This window comes from Echiichthys vipera (genome assembly GCF_963691815.1).
Source record: "Echiichthys vipera genome assembly, chromosome: 13".
NCBI lineage: Eukaryota > Metazoa > Chordata > Actinopteri > Perciformes > Trachinidae > Echiichthys > Echiichthys vipera.
Window position 1 is genome coordinate 21,628,169 of NC_139838.1, and position 13,831 is coordinate 21,641,999.

A 13,831-nucleotide genomic window follows, 5' to 3' on the forward strand; every position below is an offset into this window, starting at 1 on the left:
TCAACCTAAAGTTCGTGGCTAATAAAAGAAGGAAAGGGGCGTTAGCAACTGTTAACGTTTTCTTTTCTTTAACATCTAAAATGTTTAATATCAGTCATTACATAAAATAAGCACCAGGATAAGAATGATCTAATCTGCTGGTCTGGACCTTCCTTTACACAAATTAGTACAGAGTATATTCACAAACACTGTTGAGAAGTTGGAAACGAGCCATTCTAAAAGGAAGACTACAGTTCCCGACATGCTTTGCGCACCGGAAGAACCCCTCCAGCTCACCGGATATCTGCACACGGCGCCTCGGAAAGGCCCTTTTCCGTCTCAGAGAAGTGTGGTGCAGAGCGGCAGACACAAGTGAGTCCAAAATTCACCTTTTCCTCCCTTTATACGCCTTAAAAAAGATTATTCTCGGATAATGAGAAGCGACACCGACTCCCGTTGACCAACAAATAAGAACAAACCGTCTCAGCTTTGTTTAAATTATGTTTTATTTGTATAAAAGTTTCCCTGCGAGCACAACGGCGCTGAGCGTTAGCATGTGACTAGCTTGTTAGCGCATGTGGATGCGGCATGTTGCTCAGCTACCTCGAGGATCTCACTCCCAGTAATTTATTATACGTATTTTTGCGATATTATACATACTATCGTGCAAGTTAGCTAAATCGAAAACACCACCACTGATTATTAATGTGAAATATCGCAGTTTTTCTGGCGTCCTCTAGCTTGTTAGGTGACAGCTTACGGTAGCTAACTTTACCTTGATAAACAGGCTTCAACCCAGGCCCTGCTGTGAACGTGTGACTGTTTCCATCTATTTTCTGACATTTAATCATAGCATTATATTCAGGCGTAGTAACATCAGATGACCTGATCCAGCCTCATATTAAATAAATAGGGTCGAGCACAAAGCTGTATGGCGTGAGATGTTTGCCCCCTTTGGCTTGAGTTGACCACTTACTTTATTATTTTTTCCTCCTCAGTGACTGAGTGGGAGACTGCCCCAGCTGTGGCCGAGTCCCCGGAGATCAAACTCTTCGGCAAGTGGAGCACCGACGATGTCCAGATCAATGACATCTCCCTGCAGGTAAACATCAAGAGACACCCCAATAAACATTCCTTCAATTGTTCCTTTTTTACTGGAAGCCTCATCACTTTTATTGGCTGTGATATTTGTATTTGAGGCAATACACGAGGCTAGAGTCACGCCTGAACACTGACCCGTTGTCCTGGTGTGCTAGAGTGCTCGTAGAGGAAATGTCTTTGCTTATTCATTGGCTGTAGTCTGTTGTGGCCCAGTCAATCACCAACTCAGACACACTAACTCTTCACACGTGCTGTTCCTCATCAATGGGTTCAGTTCTGAATAGACCACGATGCTTAAATCCCTCTCTGTACACAACAGGATTACATTGCAGTGAAAGAGAAGTACGCCAAGTACCTGCCACACTCTGGAGGACGTTATGCAGCCAAGCGTTTCCGTAAGGCCCAGTGCCCCATTGTGGAGCGTCTGACCAACTCCATGATGATGCACGGCCGCAACAACGGCAAGAAGCTGATGACCGTGCGCATCGTCAAGCACGCCTTCGAGATCATCCACCTGCTGACTGGAGAGGTATGTGCCACTACCTTTCACAGCAAGTTTCACCCTTTTTTAAGTGTGCAGCACGGGGCATTTGGGGGCAGCAATCAAATATAAGAAAGGAAAAGGGGTGAACAGTCTCCAACTGATCCTATGGGACAGGTTCTCATTTTAACACAAAAGAGCTGCTTTTATTTTTTGCCTGTTTGCACAAAATAAATGACATCATTTCTTACATTTAGTAATTTATCTTCTAGCTTTAAATCCTAGCAGATCCAATAGTTGTTTGTCCTGCTCTAAAATTGGAAGATTACAATAAATATTTGCTTCCAAAACAACTCATATTTTAGTCAAAGTGCCGCCTACTGTCTGAAGTGAGAATCAAAATAATGTAGTGTCCAGAGCATTACTTGAATATTACTTATGACCAAACTCATTAAGCAGATTACCTGCACTTCATGTCAGGTTTCAGTCAATATCAAGCATCATGGATAATCTTTCTTGATTTGCTGCCACACTTTGTGCATTGAATCACGTTTCTCAACATATATTTTTTTTCTTTGTCCCCAGAATCCCCTGCAGGTCTTGGTAAATGCCATCATCAACAGCGGACCCCGTGAGGACTCCACCCGTATCGGTCGTGCTGGTACCGTCAGGAGGCAGGCTGTCGATGTGTCCCCCCTCCGCAGAGTCAACCAGGTACCCACTCATCTCCAGTAGAACAGTTGTTTTCTTTCCATCAATATGGAGCATTACAACAATATCCTTCTGAATCCAGACCAGACAAATGTCCACAAATACATTTTACTTGTGCTGATTGTAAATGCAGGAGGAAAAACTAAATCCTTCTCAGTGCTGTGAACGTCAGACAAATAACAATTGCTACCTTTTTTATTGATTTATAGCTGACATGTCATGAGTAACACAGTAAAATACAAGTAAAAATATCCCATTGCAGTTTGTTTCTGTAAACGGCTAGATGGTCTTTGTCTACATTCTTTTTTTTCAAAGTTAAATATATTTAATTGGAGGCTGCTTTATGCTAATTTTCTGTAATAACTTGTTTTTATTTTGTGCATTAAGCGAGGCTAGAGTCACGCCTGAACACTGACCCGTTGTCCTGGTGTGCTAGAGTGCTCGTAGAGGAAATATCTTTGCTTATTCATTGGCTGTAGTCTGTTGTGGCCCAGTCAATCACCAACTCAGATACATTACACTACTGTTAAGAAGCTAATTTGACAGTCACTAATGTCATTCTCGCTCTATTTGTCTTGTAGGCCATCTGGCTGCTGTGCACAGGAGCAAGAGAAGCTGCTTTCAGGAACATCAAGACCATCGCCGAGTGCCTGGCTGATGAGCTGATCAACGCTGCTAAGGTAACAGTTTATCCACTTGCAGATAACTCAATATAATTCCTATTATTTCACCTTTTTGAAGCATATTTATTGATGTTTGTGAAGTTAATCAGAGGTTGCTTTAATGTAGTGAGAACATGTTAATAAAGTGACAATTTCTCCTAATTTCAGGGTTCATCTAACTCTTACGCCATCAAGAAGAAGGACGAGTTGGAGAGAGTCGCCAAGTCCAACCGTTAAACATGTTTGCTTTCTAACAAAACAAATAAATTTGAAGAAATTCCAGTTGATGTCATGAGATCTTTGCTTTTTCCTTCACACACACAAATGTTAGTTGTTGGACAGGCATAAATTACACAAATCAGTTCAGTTTGAATTTTATTGGCATCACTACACTTTAGTACAAATTCACACAAAGCTAAAACACTTTAAAAACTGCATTTCTATTCTTGGCAGCCACACGTCCTGTACTTGAGTCAATGAATATTAAAGTGTATTAAGGACAAAGGATCTACACTGTCACAAATCTACAGGCATGGGTTTGGGTACAACAGGGCATCTGCAGGTGTTAAAGCACTGCAATGGACTCAAAGGAAGCAGACATTAACGCCTCTTTCCTGCTGTAAGCATTAATGTTGAAATGGTGTAAAATTTAGGTTTAAATGAATACTCTGTTGCTTTTATCCAGTTTAATTACAAATTGTCAGACAGGGAGTTACTAGAGAAAGGATAATTGTAGGCCATATCACCCCTACTGGTTTTGCTTCACTCTTTTGGCCGGTGTGATTTGTAAAACATTTAATTGTATTCTATGTGGCATTTAAAACATCTTTAACTTGGTACCTGAATCGTCCATTTGCCCTGTTTAACATTTCTTAAATGTCTCATCTTAGTGGGGGTCGAGTTAAAACAGTGTGAAACTACAGTTGATTTTAGTGGTTCTGTTTGTTTGTTTGATAAAATTAAGCGAGGAAACCGGTGTGTTGTGCTGTGCGTTCAGCAGGGGGGGCAGCGGTGCAGCGAGTCAGCTCACAGTAAATGAGTGAGCAGATGTTACGGTTGGTGTTTTCCCCGTACGAATAAATAGACAAGAATCTGTGGAAAGTGTTTCTGTGATGTGATCACGCTTCACCGCCCACCATGAACACGTAAAATGCTGTGTAATGTACCGGTGGTGAGGTGTGTGTTCAGAAATATGTGTGCTTCCTGTTGATGAGCAGGCAGAGCGAGGACAGAGAAGCCCCCAGTTTGGAGGCCTCGCTGCACGCCGTGGGCAGGAGGGTGTAGTGCTCCAGCTTCTGGAAAGCCTGTGGACAGGGCGGAGGAAACAACTTACTGATCATCACAGACTGTACTGGACACACCACGGGCAAAATATCTGTTTTTTCATTTAGGAGTTTATACGACTTCACTGACAATTTCAACTCAATTAACCAAAAGTTAGCAACAGATAACACCTCATTTGTATATTTGAACTTATAATTTCAGAAAGCTTAAAAAAATATTTGTCTCAATGTAAATAATCAACTGAGGAAGTTTCATGGTGATATTTGAAAAAGTTTCCATATTCAATCAAAAGTTCCTGGCTACTAAACGAAGGGAAGGGACTGTTAATGTTTTCTTTTATCTAAAATGTTTAATATCTGCCATTGCGTAAAATAAGATTACAGGTTTTCTAAAGCACCAGGATGAGAATAATCTGCTGGTCTGGCCTTCCTTTACACAAATAAGTTAAATGCATCAATTAACTACTAAATCATGAGATTATAAATAAAATGATAGACCGCTCGATACCATTTTATTTTTCAATTACGATTTTGGCTTCCAACGATTATGAAAACAAGATAATTGAGATGAAACAAAACATTTGTCTTATGTTAAAGTTTAAGAAAGATCTCAATATTGACCAAATATAAGGGTGATTATTATTTTTGCCATGATCAAGCCGCCGTAAAGAAAGCCAGTGTTGTGTTTGCAGTTGAATAAAACCAACTACGTTTATTTCTCCAGGGTTTTCCCTGATGAATAATGTTGATAAATGATAAAAGTATTTGTTTGCATCGTTGCTACGAGTGTGTGACCATCGTTCCTCCCACAAGGGATGGTTTACTAAATGTATATTATTGAGTATTATCGTCGAACTGTAGGATCCAGTACTTTCAACTAGGGACTAAGACTCAGGACATGTTGACCTTTTTTAATCCGTCCCCATCTTTAGGGTAGGGCCAATATTAAATTGCCAAAGACAAATTAAAATAAACAATGCTGCCATGATCCTTTAATTTCACAAAGACGAGCCTCTTTTTGAACCTGAGGCCTGTAATAAAAAGCCTAAATCCTGGGCTGTACTCACAGAGACGCTGTCGGGACATTCCTCTGCAGGCCGGTGGAGCAGGAAGTCCCGTTTGGACGGACCTTTGATGTAGATGCAGTTTGCTGCGGATTCCTCTGGAACTGGGAGCACCTCATAGTGATGATCGGTCAGCTGTTCCATCATCTGGAGACAAACACACATTTAACATTACTGTGCACCACCCTGACCGCTACACACACACACACACACACACACACACACACACACACACACACACACACACACACACACACACACACACACACACACACACACACACACACACACACACACACACACACACACACACACACACACACAGACTCATTATCGTTATTAAAATGACCTCAGCAGAAATAAATGGTGTGTTCATGTTCGGACAGAGAGAGGGGAAACACTGACACCATGTATGATCGATAATAAGTTGACATTGACTGGAAAGATGTTAGGGCCTGGCTAATACATGATTTTCTAATATATTGTTTAACTACAAGGAAATCTGAATAATGAGTTATTGGCATATGGATATATTATGTGATTAAAATCTTCCTCAAATCTTCATACAGAAAACATTCTGATTTTGCATAATTATCACAATATTAAACTGTATTTGTAAAGCAACTTTCACAAAACATAAGGGGCTCAAAGGACAAATAAATTACATCAAATAACAGATTATAAACAGGAGACAGTGAAAACAAAACAATAATAAAAACCCTTAAAACGATTTTATAAAAACAAAAACAACTTGTTCATAGTGATGAAACCCATTTGAGATATAAAAATCCATAAAACAAGTCAGAAATATGTTAATACATTACAATTAAATAGTAAGAGTGATATCAGCCTAGGGTTCCTGCACATTTTCTCATTTTCTATGTCAAATTTCCAGACTTCTGGATTTTTCAGTCAGTATTAAACATCTGAATACCAACTGTTGGATGCAAATGTAAATAAATGTTTTTCCAACTTTAAACACGTATGTTAAATTCTGAATATGTATGTTAAACAATTTTCACCTACGTATTGTAGCTCATATAAGTGAATGAACTGCAAACGGAGACGTTTAATTCACAGCATTTTATTCAAGTTAAATGCTAGAAGAGTGAAATTAATGTGAACCTGCGACCGCTACAGACAGGAACAGGAGTGTAAAACTAACCAGGAACTACAAAAGAAAACAAGTCTGTGCTTCACTGGCTTTAGATTGATAAACATACTGTAAATAAATTAAAATAAATCAGAAATAAAATGACAAGTATGGAAAAACATCAACAAATGAGAATCACAGTTGACAGGTAACCATGGTAACCGGGGTAACCACGGTAACCCAACACCATTCTACAGCCAGCTCGATTAGTTTCATGTCATCTACAGGTCGACTGTGCTGCGTTAGTAAACTTTTTTAGTTGTAGATATTAATATATCAATATATTTTATTTTAGAAAGCGAGATAATAGTGTGGAAACAACACAAACATTTTTCCAAACTCGTTTCCCTTTTTCTAAACCGATCCAGACGTGGAAATGACTCAAATTAAATCCCATACTTTTCCAGGTTGCTTAGGAAACCCTTCAGCCTGCATCACTGAAGTTTTTGGCTCATGTATTTTTCCACGGTCACATTCAAACACTTCAAGGTGCATTTTCCAGCTTTTCCAGCACATTAGAGCTGTGGTAGATTACATTAATATTCAGCACATACAGTGTTTGCAGTATACTGATTACTGCACTTTCATCACATTAAATTAGACGTTATTGTGTTACAAACAACCAACATTATGTTTTGTGATGTGTCACCTGTTTAAAGGTAAACTTGGAGTCCTATGTCACCTATATATCGCGCAGTTTTAAGCACTTTTTAAACATGTCAAGGATTTCCAGCACCCATAAGAACCGCATTTTGTACATCTTAATTAGCTTTTGTGTTTGTGAAACTGCACAGAGACAGACCACATTAGTTTGAGGTTAAAAACGGTCAATTAATCGTGAGTGGTATCGATCCGTTCATCTAACTCTCTAATTTAAGCATATACCCCAAAATGTCGAGCTATTCCTTTGAAGATAAGATATGATATATATTCATTAAAACCACATAAACACACACATTCACTGTAAACACAAACACTCACCCGGAGTGTCTTCTTGGCCCCGTCACTGTTGCTGATGATGATTGTGTCTGGACCGCCCATGGAGCAGACGTTCCTCAGTCGGGCTCCTCCACAGACGGGGACGGTGGACACAGCAAAGTCCTGAACAGATGGAGGTCGAGAGGTTTAATCAACACGCTTTCCCTCCAGTTCTCTTCGACAACAGAAGAGAGAAGTTCCCGTGTCTTGTTTTCACAGCAGGAAAAGCACGAGTGTTGCTAATAACCTCAATTTCAGTGTCAAACTTTTACAACTTGTAGCTCAAACACAAAGCAGACCGCTGTGGGATTACGGTCTTTCCTGTGCAGGATTAGAGGCAGTCACGCAGTCGCCACCTCTTGGTCTGAATAGTCCTTTGCAGCTGCACAAAGCCTTGTTAATCATTCATGAGGAAGAAAACAGAAACAAGCTACACACTGATCGATCGTATGTCTACCTCTGGTATGACAGAGTTACTCTCTGAATGTTTTTTTTGCTTTTACTGTATCAAAAAGACATTAAATAAGTTATACCTTAGTGGTGTTAGTCTGAAAACGTGCAGTAGCTCCGTCTTAAAGAGCTGCCAGACCGATCTGAAACTGTCCTTTAGGTATTCTCAATATTTCTCTTTTGTCCTTTGGTCTAAAAGTTGTTGCCGTTTCATCTTGTAAATAATACAATTTGATGGAAACACAGAACATATAAACAGCAGGGATGTTTTTGATACGAAAATGGTCATTTGTTTATACGCTGTGGCTTTCAAAGTATATACTGGTTGTGCCTGCCACCTAAAACTACCACACAGCCTCCAGACACATACAGGGGAAACTCTGATCAGGACAAATTAGAGGATCAAGTGTCATTAATGACCTCAGTGGAAAGAATGCGTCTATGTGTCAAACATCAGTGATGTCGGATAAATAGCTATAACAAGACTGCAGCCATGCTCGCAGCTCCGTTAAGCTCTATTTTGGCACATTGGTGCTTTAGCTAAATGTTATTGTTACTTTGGAAGGTATTTGGTCATGAACTAAAGTATTGGACACATTTTAATTTTGACCTGATGAAGGGGGAACGAATGTGTAAGCTAAATATCATAGAAATTAATAGTTGACTGTGTTCGTCTTTATCAAATTCATGGCAAACCATCAAATAGCTGAGATAACTCAGTCTGGACCAAAGTGGCGGATTAACTGAGCACCAATGCCCCTCTGACTAAATAAACAGAAAGAACTGAATCAAGCTAAGACTGCACTATGTATGTTATTGTTACAATGACAAATACAGGGATATAACTTTGCCAAAAGCATGTGTACAGTATTGATATTTACAGGGCTCCTTCGGCTTTTTAAAAGTAAAATCTAAGCACTTTTCAAGGCACCTCATCCAAGAATGTCCAGACCTTTGAAGCCTTGAATCATCACGTCTGTATTGTTACTATAGATGCAAACGCTTAAGGTCAGAGGACGTGCACGCATTCTGAGAGCGGATGGTCGCCCTCATGACACCGCAGAAAAACCACCTCTTTTCATTTTGGCGCCCATGCCTGTGAACCAAAGCTCCAGCCCGCTGTGAGACTCCAGGAGACAACAAACAAACAAGACGGAGGGATCGTTTCTTTTCAAATATTAAAAGATTTTTTTGTTTACATGTGCAATTGTGTCGATGAAACAACTTAAAATTAAGCAATTAAAATATGCAAATTGCAGCATATTCGTAACCACGAAAACGCAAGGGTTAAAATAAGGACTTTACACAAACGCTGATTTTATGAATAACAAGTGAAAAAATATGCAAAATGCTTGTGAATATTTCAAAACACAGACTTCACAAGGCCTCCAACCTCCTCTAATTCATACCAGACACACACACAGAGCAACAACACACACATTCAACATGAGGAGGTGCTAAGTGTGTGTGGGTGTGTGTGTGTTTTAGGAGTACCAGAAGTGCGTAAATTGCACTTAAGAGAAGTGGAGGAATCAATACTAATGGGTGGGCCGTGTCGAGCCTGAGGGCCCTCTGCGTGGCCTCTATTATTTGGCCAACAGAATGACCTCATTCATCACTGTTTACAGACCATAATTCCCCAAATGCAACACAGCAAACGGCCACCTGCTCACTCACGCAGCTGGGTTCGTTTAATAACAAGCACCGTGGCACTGAGAGCTTTATTGCACCGGCTGCAAATTGGTTATTTTGTTTATTGGCAGTGGTTTTGGATAAGTTTCTCTTAAGTACACCTTCCATTTAATACTCTTAATTAGTCACAGACTCATTCATTCAATGACAAAAGGACCCCAAACAAAAAGAAAAACAGTTTGAAAGTCTGCTTCATTCCTCCGCAGAGATTCATCACTGCTGCATCTTCTCTTACCCTGAAGGTATCTGCCAGCACCTCCGCCCCTCTGTGGTTGGTGTGGGATGAGATGCCAACAAAGAACTCCCTCCCCGTGAAGAGGACGTCGCTGCCCTCCAGCGTGGCCCCGGCAGAGTCCCCCTCCTCAGACCCCATCTCCACCACGGTTAGGTTCAGCTCCGACACCACCCTCCGCACTGCCTCCACCTGGAGAGAAGAGGAGTTAAGAGATGGACTGTGTGCGCATGTTCCTCTGGATGTTCATATTTATAACAATAATACATTTTATTTTTATTGCACTTTACATTCAACAATTTCAAAGTGCTAATTATATTACCACATAACTGTATTACTGTCTGTACTATCCATCTATCTATATTATCGACCAAAAGACTTGGCATAACAAGTTCAAAGCATATACATTTTTGTATGTTTGTATTTATTTCAGTGCACTCAAGAAACCTCTAACGCTTTTTTAAAAATAAATATCTGTAACTTTGGAAAATCTCAAAGTAATTTCAAACAAGTTTCCATGAAAATTCTGTAATTCTGTATGATATTAGATAGATAGATAGATAGATAGATAGATAGATAGATAGATAGATAGATAGATAGATAGATAGATAGATAGATAATCAATGCTCTCTTGAGTTTTTATGGGACTCTACAGTTGCTACTACAGAGTCTACTTGCTAGAATAACGTGAGGATATTACAGACCTGTAAAATAAGCATAACCAGTTATTAATTAGACGTGTTCCACTTGAACACTGTTGCTATTTTCTTTATAATTAGTACCAAATCACACGATTCTTTTAAAGGAATTATGTTGGGAATAACTGCAAGCCCCTCAAATGAAGTGTTAACAGAACCTCTGACATCAAGGATTTAATTATTATTCTATTCATTTTTAAAAGCTAACATAAAGGACAAACAACTAAATAAAACATGGACTTCATAAAAAGGATATTTTGGACCATGTGACAATTAAACTAAAAACACAAAAGGCAGTGAAGTATCCGCTGATATCTCATATCATACTGACGCAACTGCTGCCTTTATCACAAAGCAAGATTTAAGTGCATCATCAGGGGATTAGGGTGCAGAAAGGGCAGTGCCTTTTTCTACTCTGCTGTGTTACCTCACTGCGTCTCTGCTGTTTGAAGGGCCTGGTGATGAGCGCCGTGTCTCCCTGGATGACCGCCACATCCTCTATCCTCCAGCTGTCTGGCAGCTTGGGGTCAGGGGGGATCTCGATCAGCTGCAGGCCCACCTTCTGCCTCAGGGCCCCCGTCAGGCATCCAAACTGACGCTGAGCTTTTGCCAGGTCTACCGAGGCCTCCCCGTTCTCTCTGCCGTCTCCCACCGCTTTCCCAAAGGTCTCTGGAATGCCCCGCACCACGGCGTGGGTGAAGCGGCCATATGGGCACATGTTTGCCATGATTTCAATAAACAGATAACTGTGATTTTTTTTTTAAAGAAATGGTAGCAAATATTGTTGTCTCCAAGCAAGAGGTATTAAAAAGCAATTTTTCACAGTTTTGTCTTGAGAAAAACACCAGCTAAGCTTTAAATTGAGCTAACGGGTTGAATCAGGAGGTCCAGGGGGAACGTGGAGACCTTCATCCCTCTCTCTCTACTCCACCAGCTGCTTCTCCATCTGCAGAAGTGGAAGCAGAAGATCCCAACCTAAGACACAGGGAGGAAAACACGTTAACTGACACATGAATTAATTTTAATCTCCAGAATAATGTCATTTGTGTGAACTGGTGATTGTTAGTTTGTAAGAGGGACACATTATAACCAGTATTCCCCTTCAAGGGCAGCTGAAATAACACACACAGAGATAGTTGTAAAAGAGACAAAAGCGGCTTTGTACAAGGTTAGATTAGGGAACATTATTCAATATCCCTGCAATATGCTGCAAAGCCTCTCCATGCTTGGGCAGTGGGGTTAGATAAGGGACAATTGCCCTTTCATCATCTTCTCCCCTGCAGTCGCCCACTGTGGAGCTGCAGAAAGGGACTTCCTCACAGGATGTTCCCTGAATCTGCTTCATAACTTATGCAACAAGTGCTGTTTTTTAACATTTATATTTAAGTTATAAAGGCGGCATATTAAGAACACTTACGTACAACTTTAAACTATTAAATCACAGTTAAAAGTGATTAAAGTATCTATTTTTGTGCCTACCAATGAGTCAGTGAAACCAGTATTATCCTGATATTAACTACAATATTTAGTAAACTCGTTTCTGTTTTGACAATGTATAAAAACTAAACTTTTCCAAGTGTGTAGTCCTGAGTTTATCCATCTGCTCCAGAACAGAAACATCTTGAGTGTTTGGCTGCTCCTTCCCAAATAACTAACTTATGATGATGTTACTCATCTTTATAGCGGGACAAACTATCGCCAACACCAACAGAAGTTACACAAATAACAAATACAGATGTTTGTTTGTTATCTTACCTCCTAAGTGTCGCAGTTTTCCACGCTCTGCCGCGTTTATCTTGTGTTTTATTTAATTTCCAAACCGACCCAGCTCCCGTTATTCGCCCGTTGTCTTTTCTCTACCGACCAACACGTCAAATCAAGATGGCGACTGTGACTGTGCACAACACCGGTTAGGTTTTCAAAATAAGACGTCAACAGGGAACCTGTAACTATAGCTGTGTTGTGTCATGACTTCCTTAAAGAAATTACACCACAGCTCACTTTATTACATTAAATATGTTACATTTGTTACTTATTTTCTTCTTTGGTTGTTGTTTTGTTTCTGTTTTGCTTTATTTAGTTGCTACTGTTGAAGCGCCTTTGAGCACCTGGAAAAGTGCTATATTATTATTAATATTATTATTATTATTATTATTATTATTATTATTATTATTATATTATTATTATTATAATATTATTATTATATTATTATTATTATTATTATTATTATTATTATTATTATTGTATTATTGTTAGAGTATTATTATTATTTTATTATTATATTATTATTATATTATTATTATAATTATGATATAATTGTTAGAGTATTATTCTTATTATTATTATTATTATTATTATTAGCTGTGAGCAGCTGTTATTAGCTCCTAGAGACACTACAACCCAATGTAGACAGTCTGTGTTTTCGTCTCAATTTTCTATTATTGAAAAGAAAATTAATAATAATAATAATAATAATAATAATAATAATAATAATAATTATTATTATTATTATTATTATTATTATTATTATTATAATCTTAGGTCGGCTATTATTTCTTCTATAAATCAATGACCTGGCTGCAGCTTTATCGTGCTCGTTCCTAATACTTTATGCCGATGATACCCATTTATTTATCTCTAATATTAGTTTCTATGTAATTAGAGCCAAAGCTAAAGCTAAATAATCAATATTAAACAATCTTTCTGTAGATTCTTTACATCAAAAAATAAAAAATATTGTCAATCTGATTTTTGTCTTAGGAAATATCACATTGGGGTCTGCAGCTAAAGTAAGGGAGTAAATCTGAAATGCCTACATAATCTAATAATCTTTTACCAATGTATTATTTTTGAGTTTTCAGTGGTCAAATATGATTTAAAATCGGAATCTTTAATTATTATTTTTTATGTTTCATCTGCCAGATATCTGGCATTGTTAAGAATTAGTAATAAATCTACTTTATTGACAAAACCTAAAAGAAGTAACGTTAAAAAAAAGCACTTTTACGCATCACAGGCTTTTGGAAAGTAGGAAATTCTGGGACAGTTATGCTCTTATTTTTGAAAGCCAAATCTTCACACTTCCGGTCTTCTCTGCGTATATAAACTGAGTTTGACACAGTTTCCTCCCTTTCATCCCAGCGCCCCCCATCCCCCACCACACACACACACACACACACACACACACACACACACACACACACACACACACACACACACACACACACACACACACACACACACACACACACACACACACACACACACACACACACACACACACACACACACGTCCTGTCCGGATTCAATCAACGGTGATTTGAGTCAGTGCAGTTTAAACATATTAT

General features: G+C 38.9%; 2 protein-coding genes across 2 annotated transcripts; one reads left to right on the plus strand and one right to left on the minus strand.

The window, feature by feature from the left end:
- Window positions 1-266: 266 nt before the first annotated feature.
- On the plus strand, window positions 267-3,216 carry rps5 (ribosomal protein S5). The gene is made up of 6 exons (XM_083925668.1): window positions 267-351; window positions 978-1,081; window positions 1,400-1,609; window positions 2,147-2,275; window positions 2,854-2,952; window positions 3,103-3,216. Coding segments are annotated over exons 1-6 (612 nt in total). The 5' UTR covers window positions 267-350; the 3' UTR covers window positions 3,172-3,216.
- Window positions 3,217-3,388: 172 nt separating this feature from the next.
- ddah2 (DDAH family member 2, ADMA-independent) lies at window positions 3,389-12,339 on the minus strand. The gene is made up of 6 exons (XM_083925667.1): window positions 12,240-12,339; window positions 10,912-11,459; window positions 9,790-9,978; window positions 7,416-7,535; window positions 5,285-5,428; window positions 3,389-4,238 (listed from the first exon to the last, which is right to left on the minus strand). The coding sequence occupies exons 2-6, from the start codon at window positions 11,209-11,211 to the stop codon at window positions 4,119-4,121; spliced, it is 873 nt and encodes a 290-aa protein (XP_083781793.1). The 5' UTR covers window positions 11,212-11,459; window positions 12,240-12,339; the 3' UTR covers window positions 3,389-4,118.
- Between the last annotated feature and the right edge of the window lie 1,492 nt (window positions 12,340-13,831).

Bases quoted from the DNA above. Each gene is read 5' to 3' on its own strand.
- rps5 (XM_083925668.1), top strand. The intron at 1,082-1,399 runs GTAAACATCAAG...TGTACACAACAG, and splicing joins TCAATGACATCTCCCTGCAG to GATTACATTGCAGTGAAAGA. The intron at 2,953-3,102 runs GTAACAGTTTAT...TCCTAATTTCAG, and splicing joins AGCTGATCAACGCTGCTAAG to GGTTCATCTAACTCTTACGC.
- ddah2 (XM_083925667.1), bottom strand. From the start codon at position 11,211: ATGGCAAACATGTGCCCATATGGCCGCTTCACCCACGCCGTGGTGCGG. The intron at 9,979-10,911 runs GTAACACAGCAG...TCTTCTCTCCAG, and splicing joins AACAGCAGAGACGCAGTGAG to GTGGAGGCAGTGCGGAGGGT. The intron at 7,536-9,789 runs GTAAGAGAAGAT...CCATCTGTTCAG, and splicing joins TGCTGGCAGATACCTTCAGG to GACTTTGCTGTGTCCACCGT.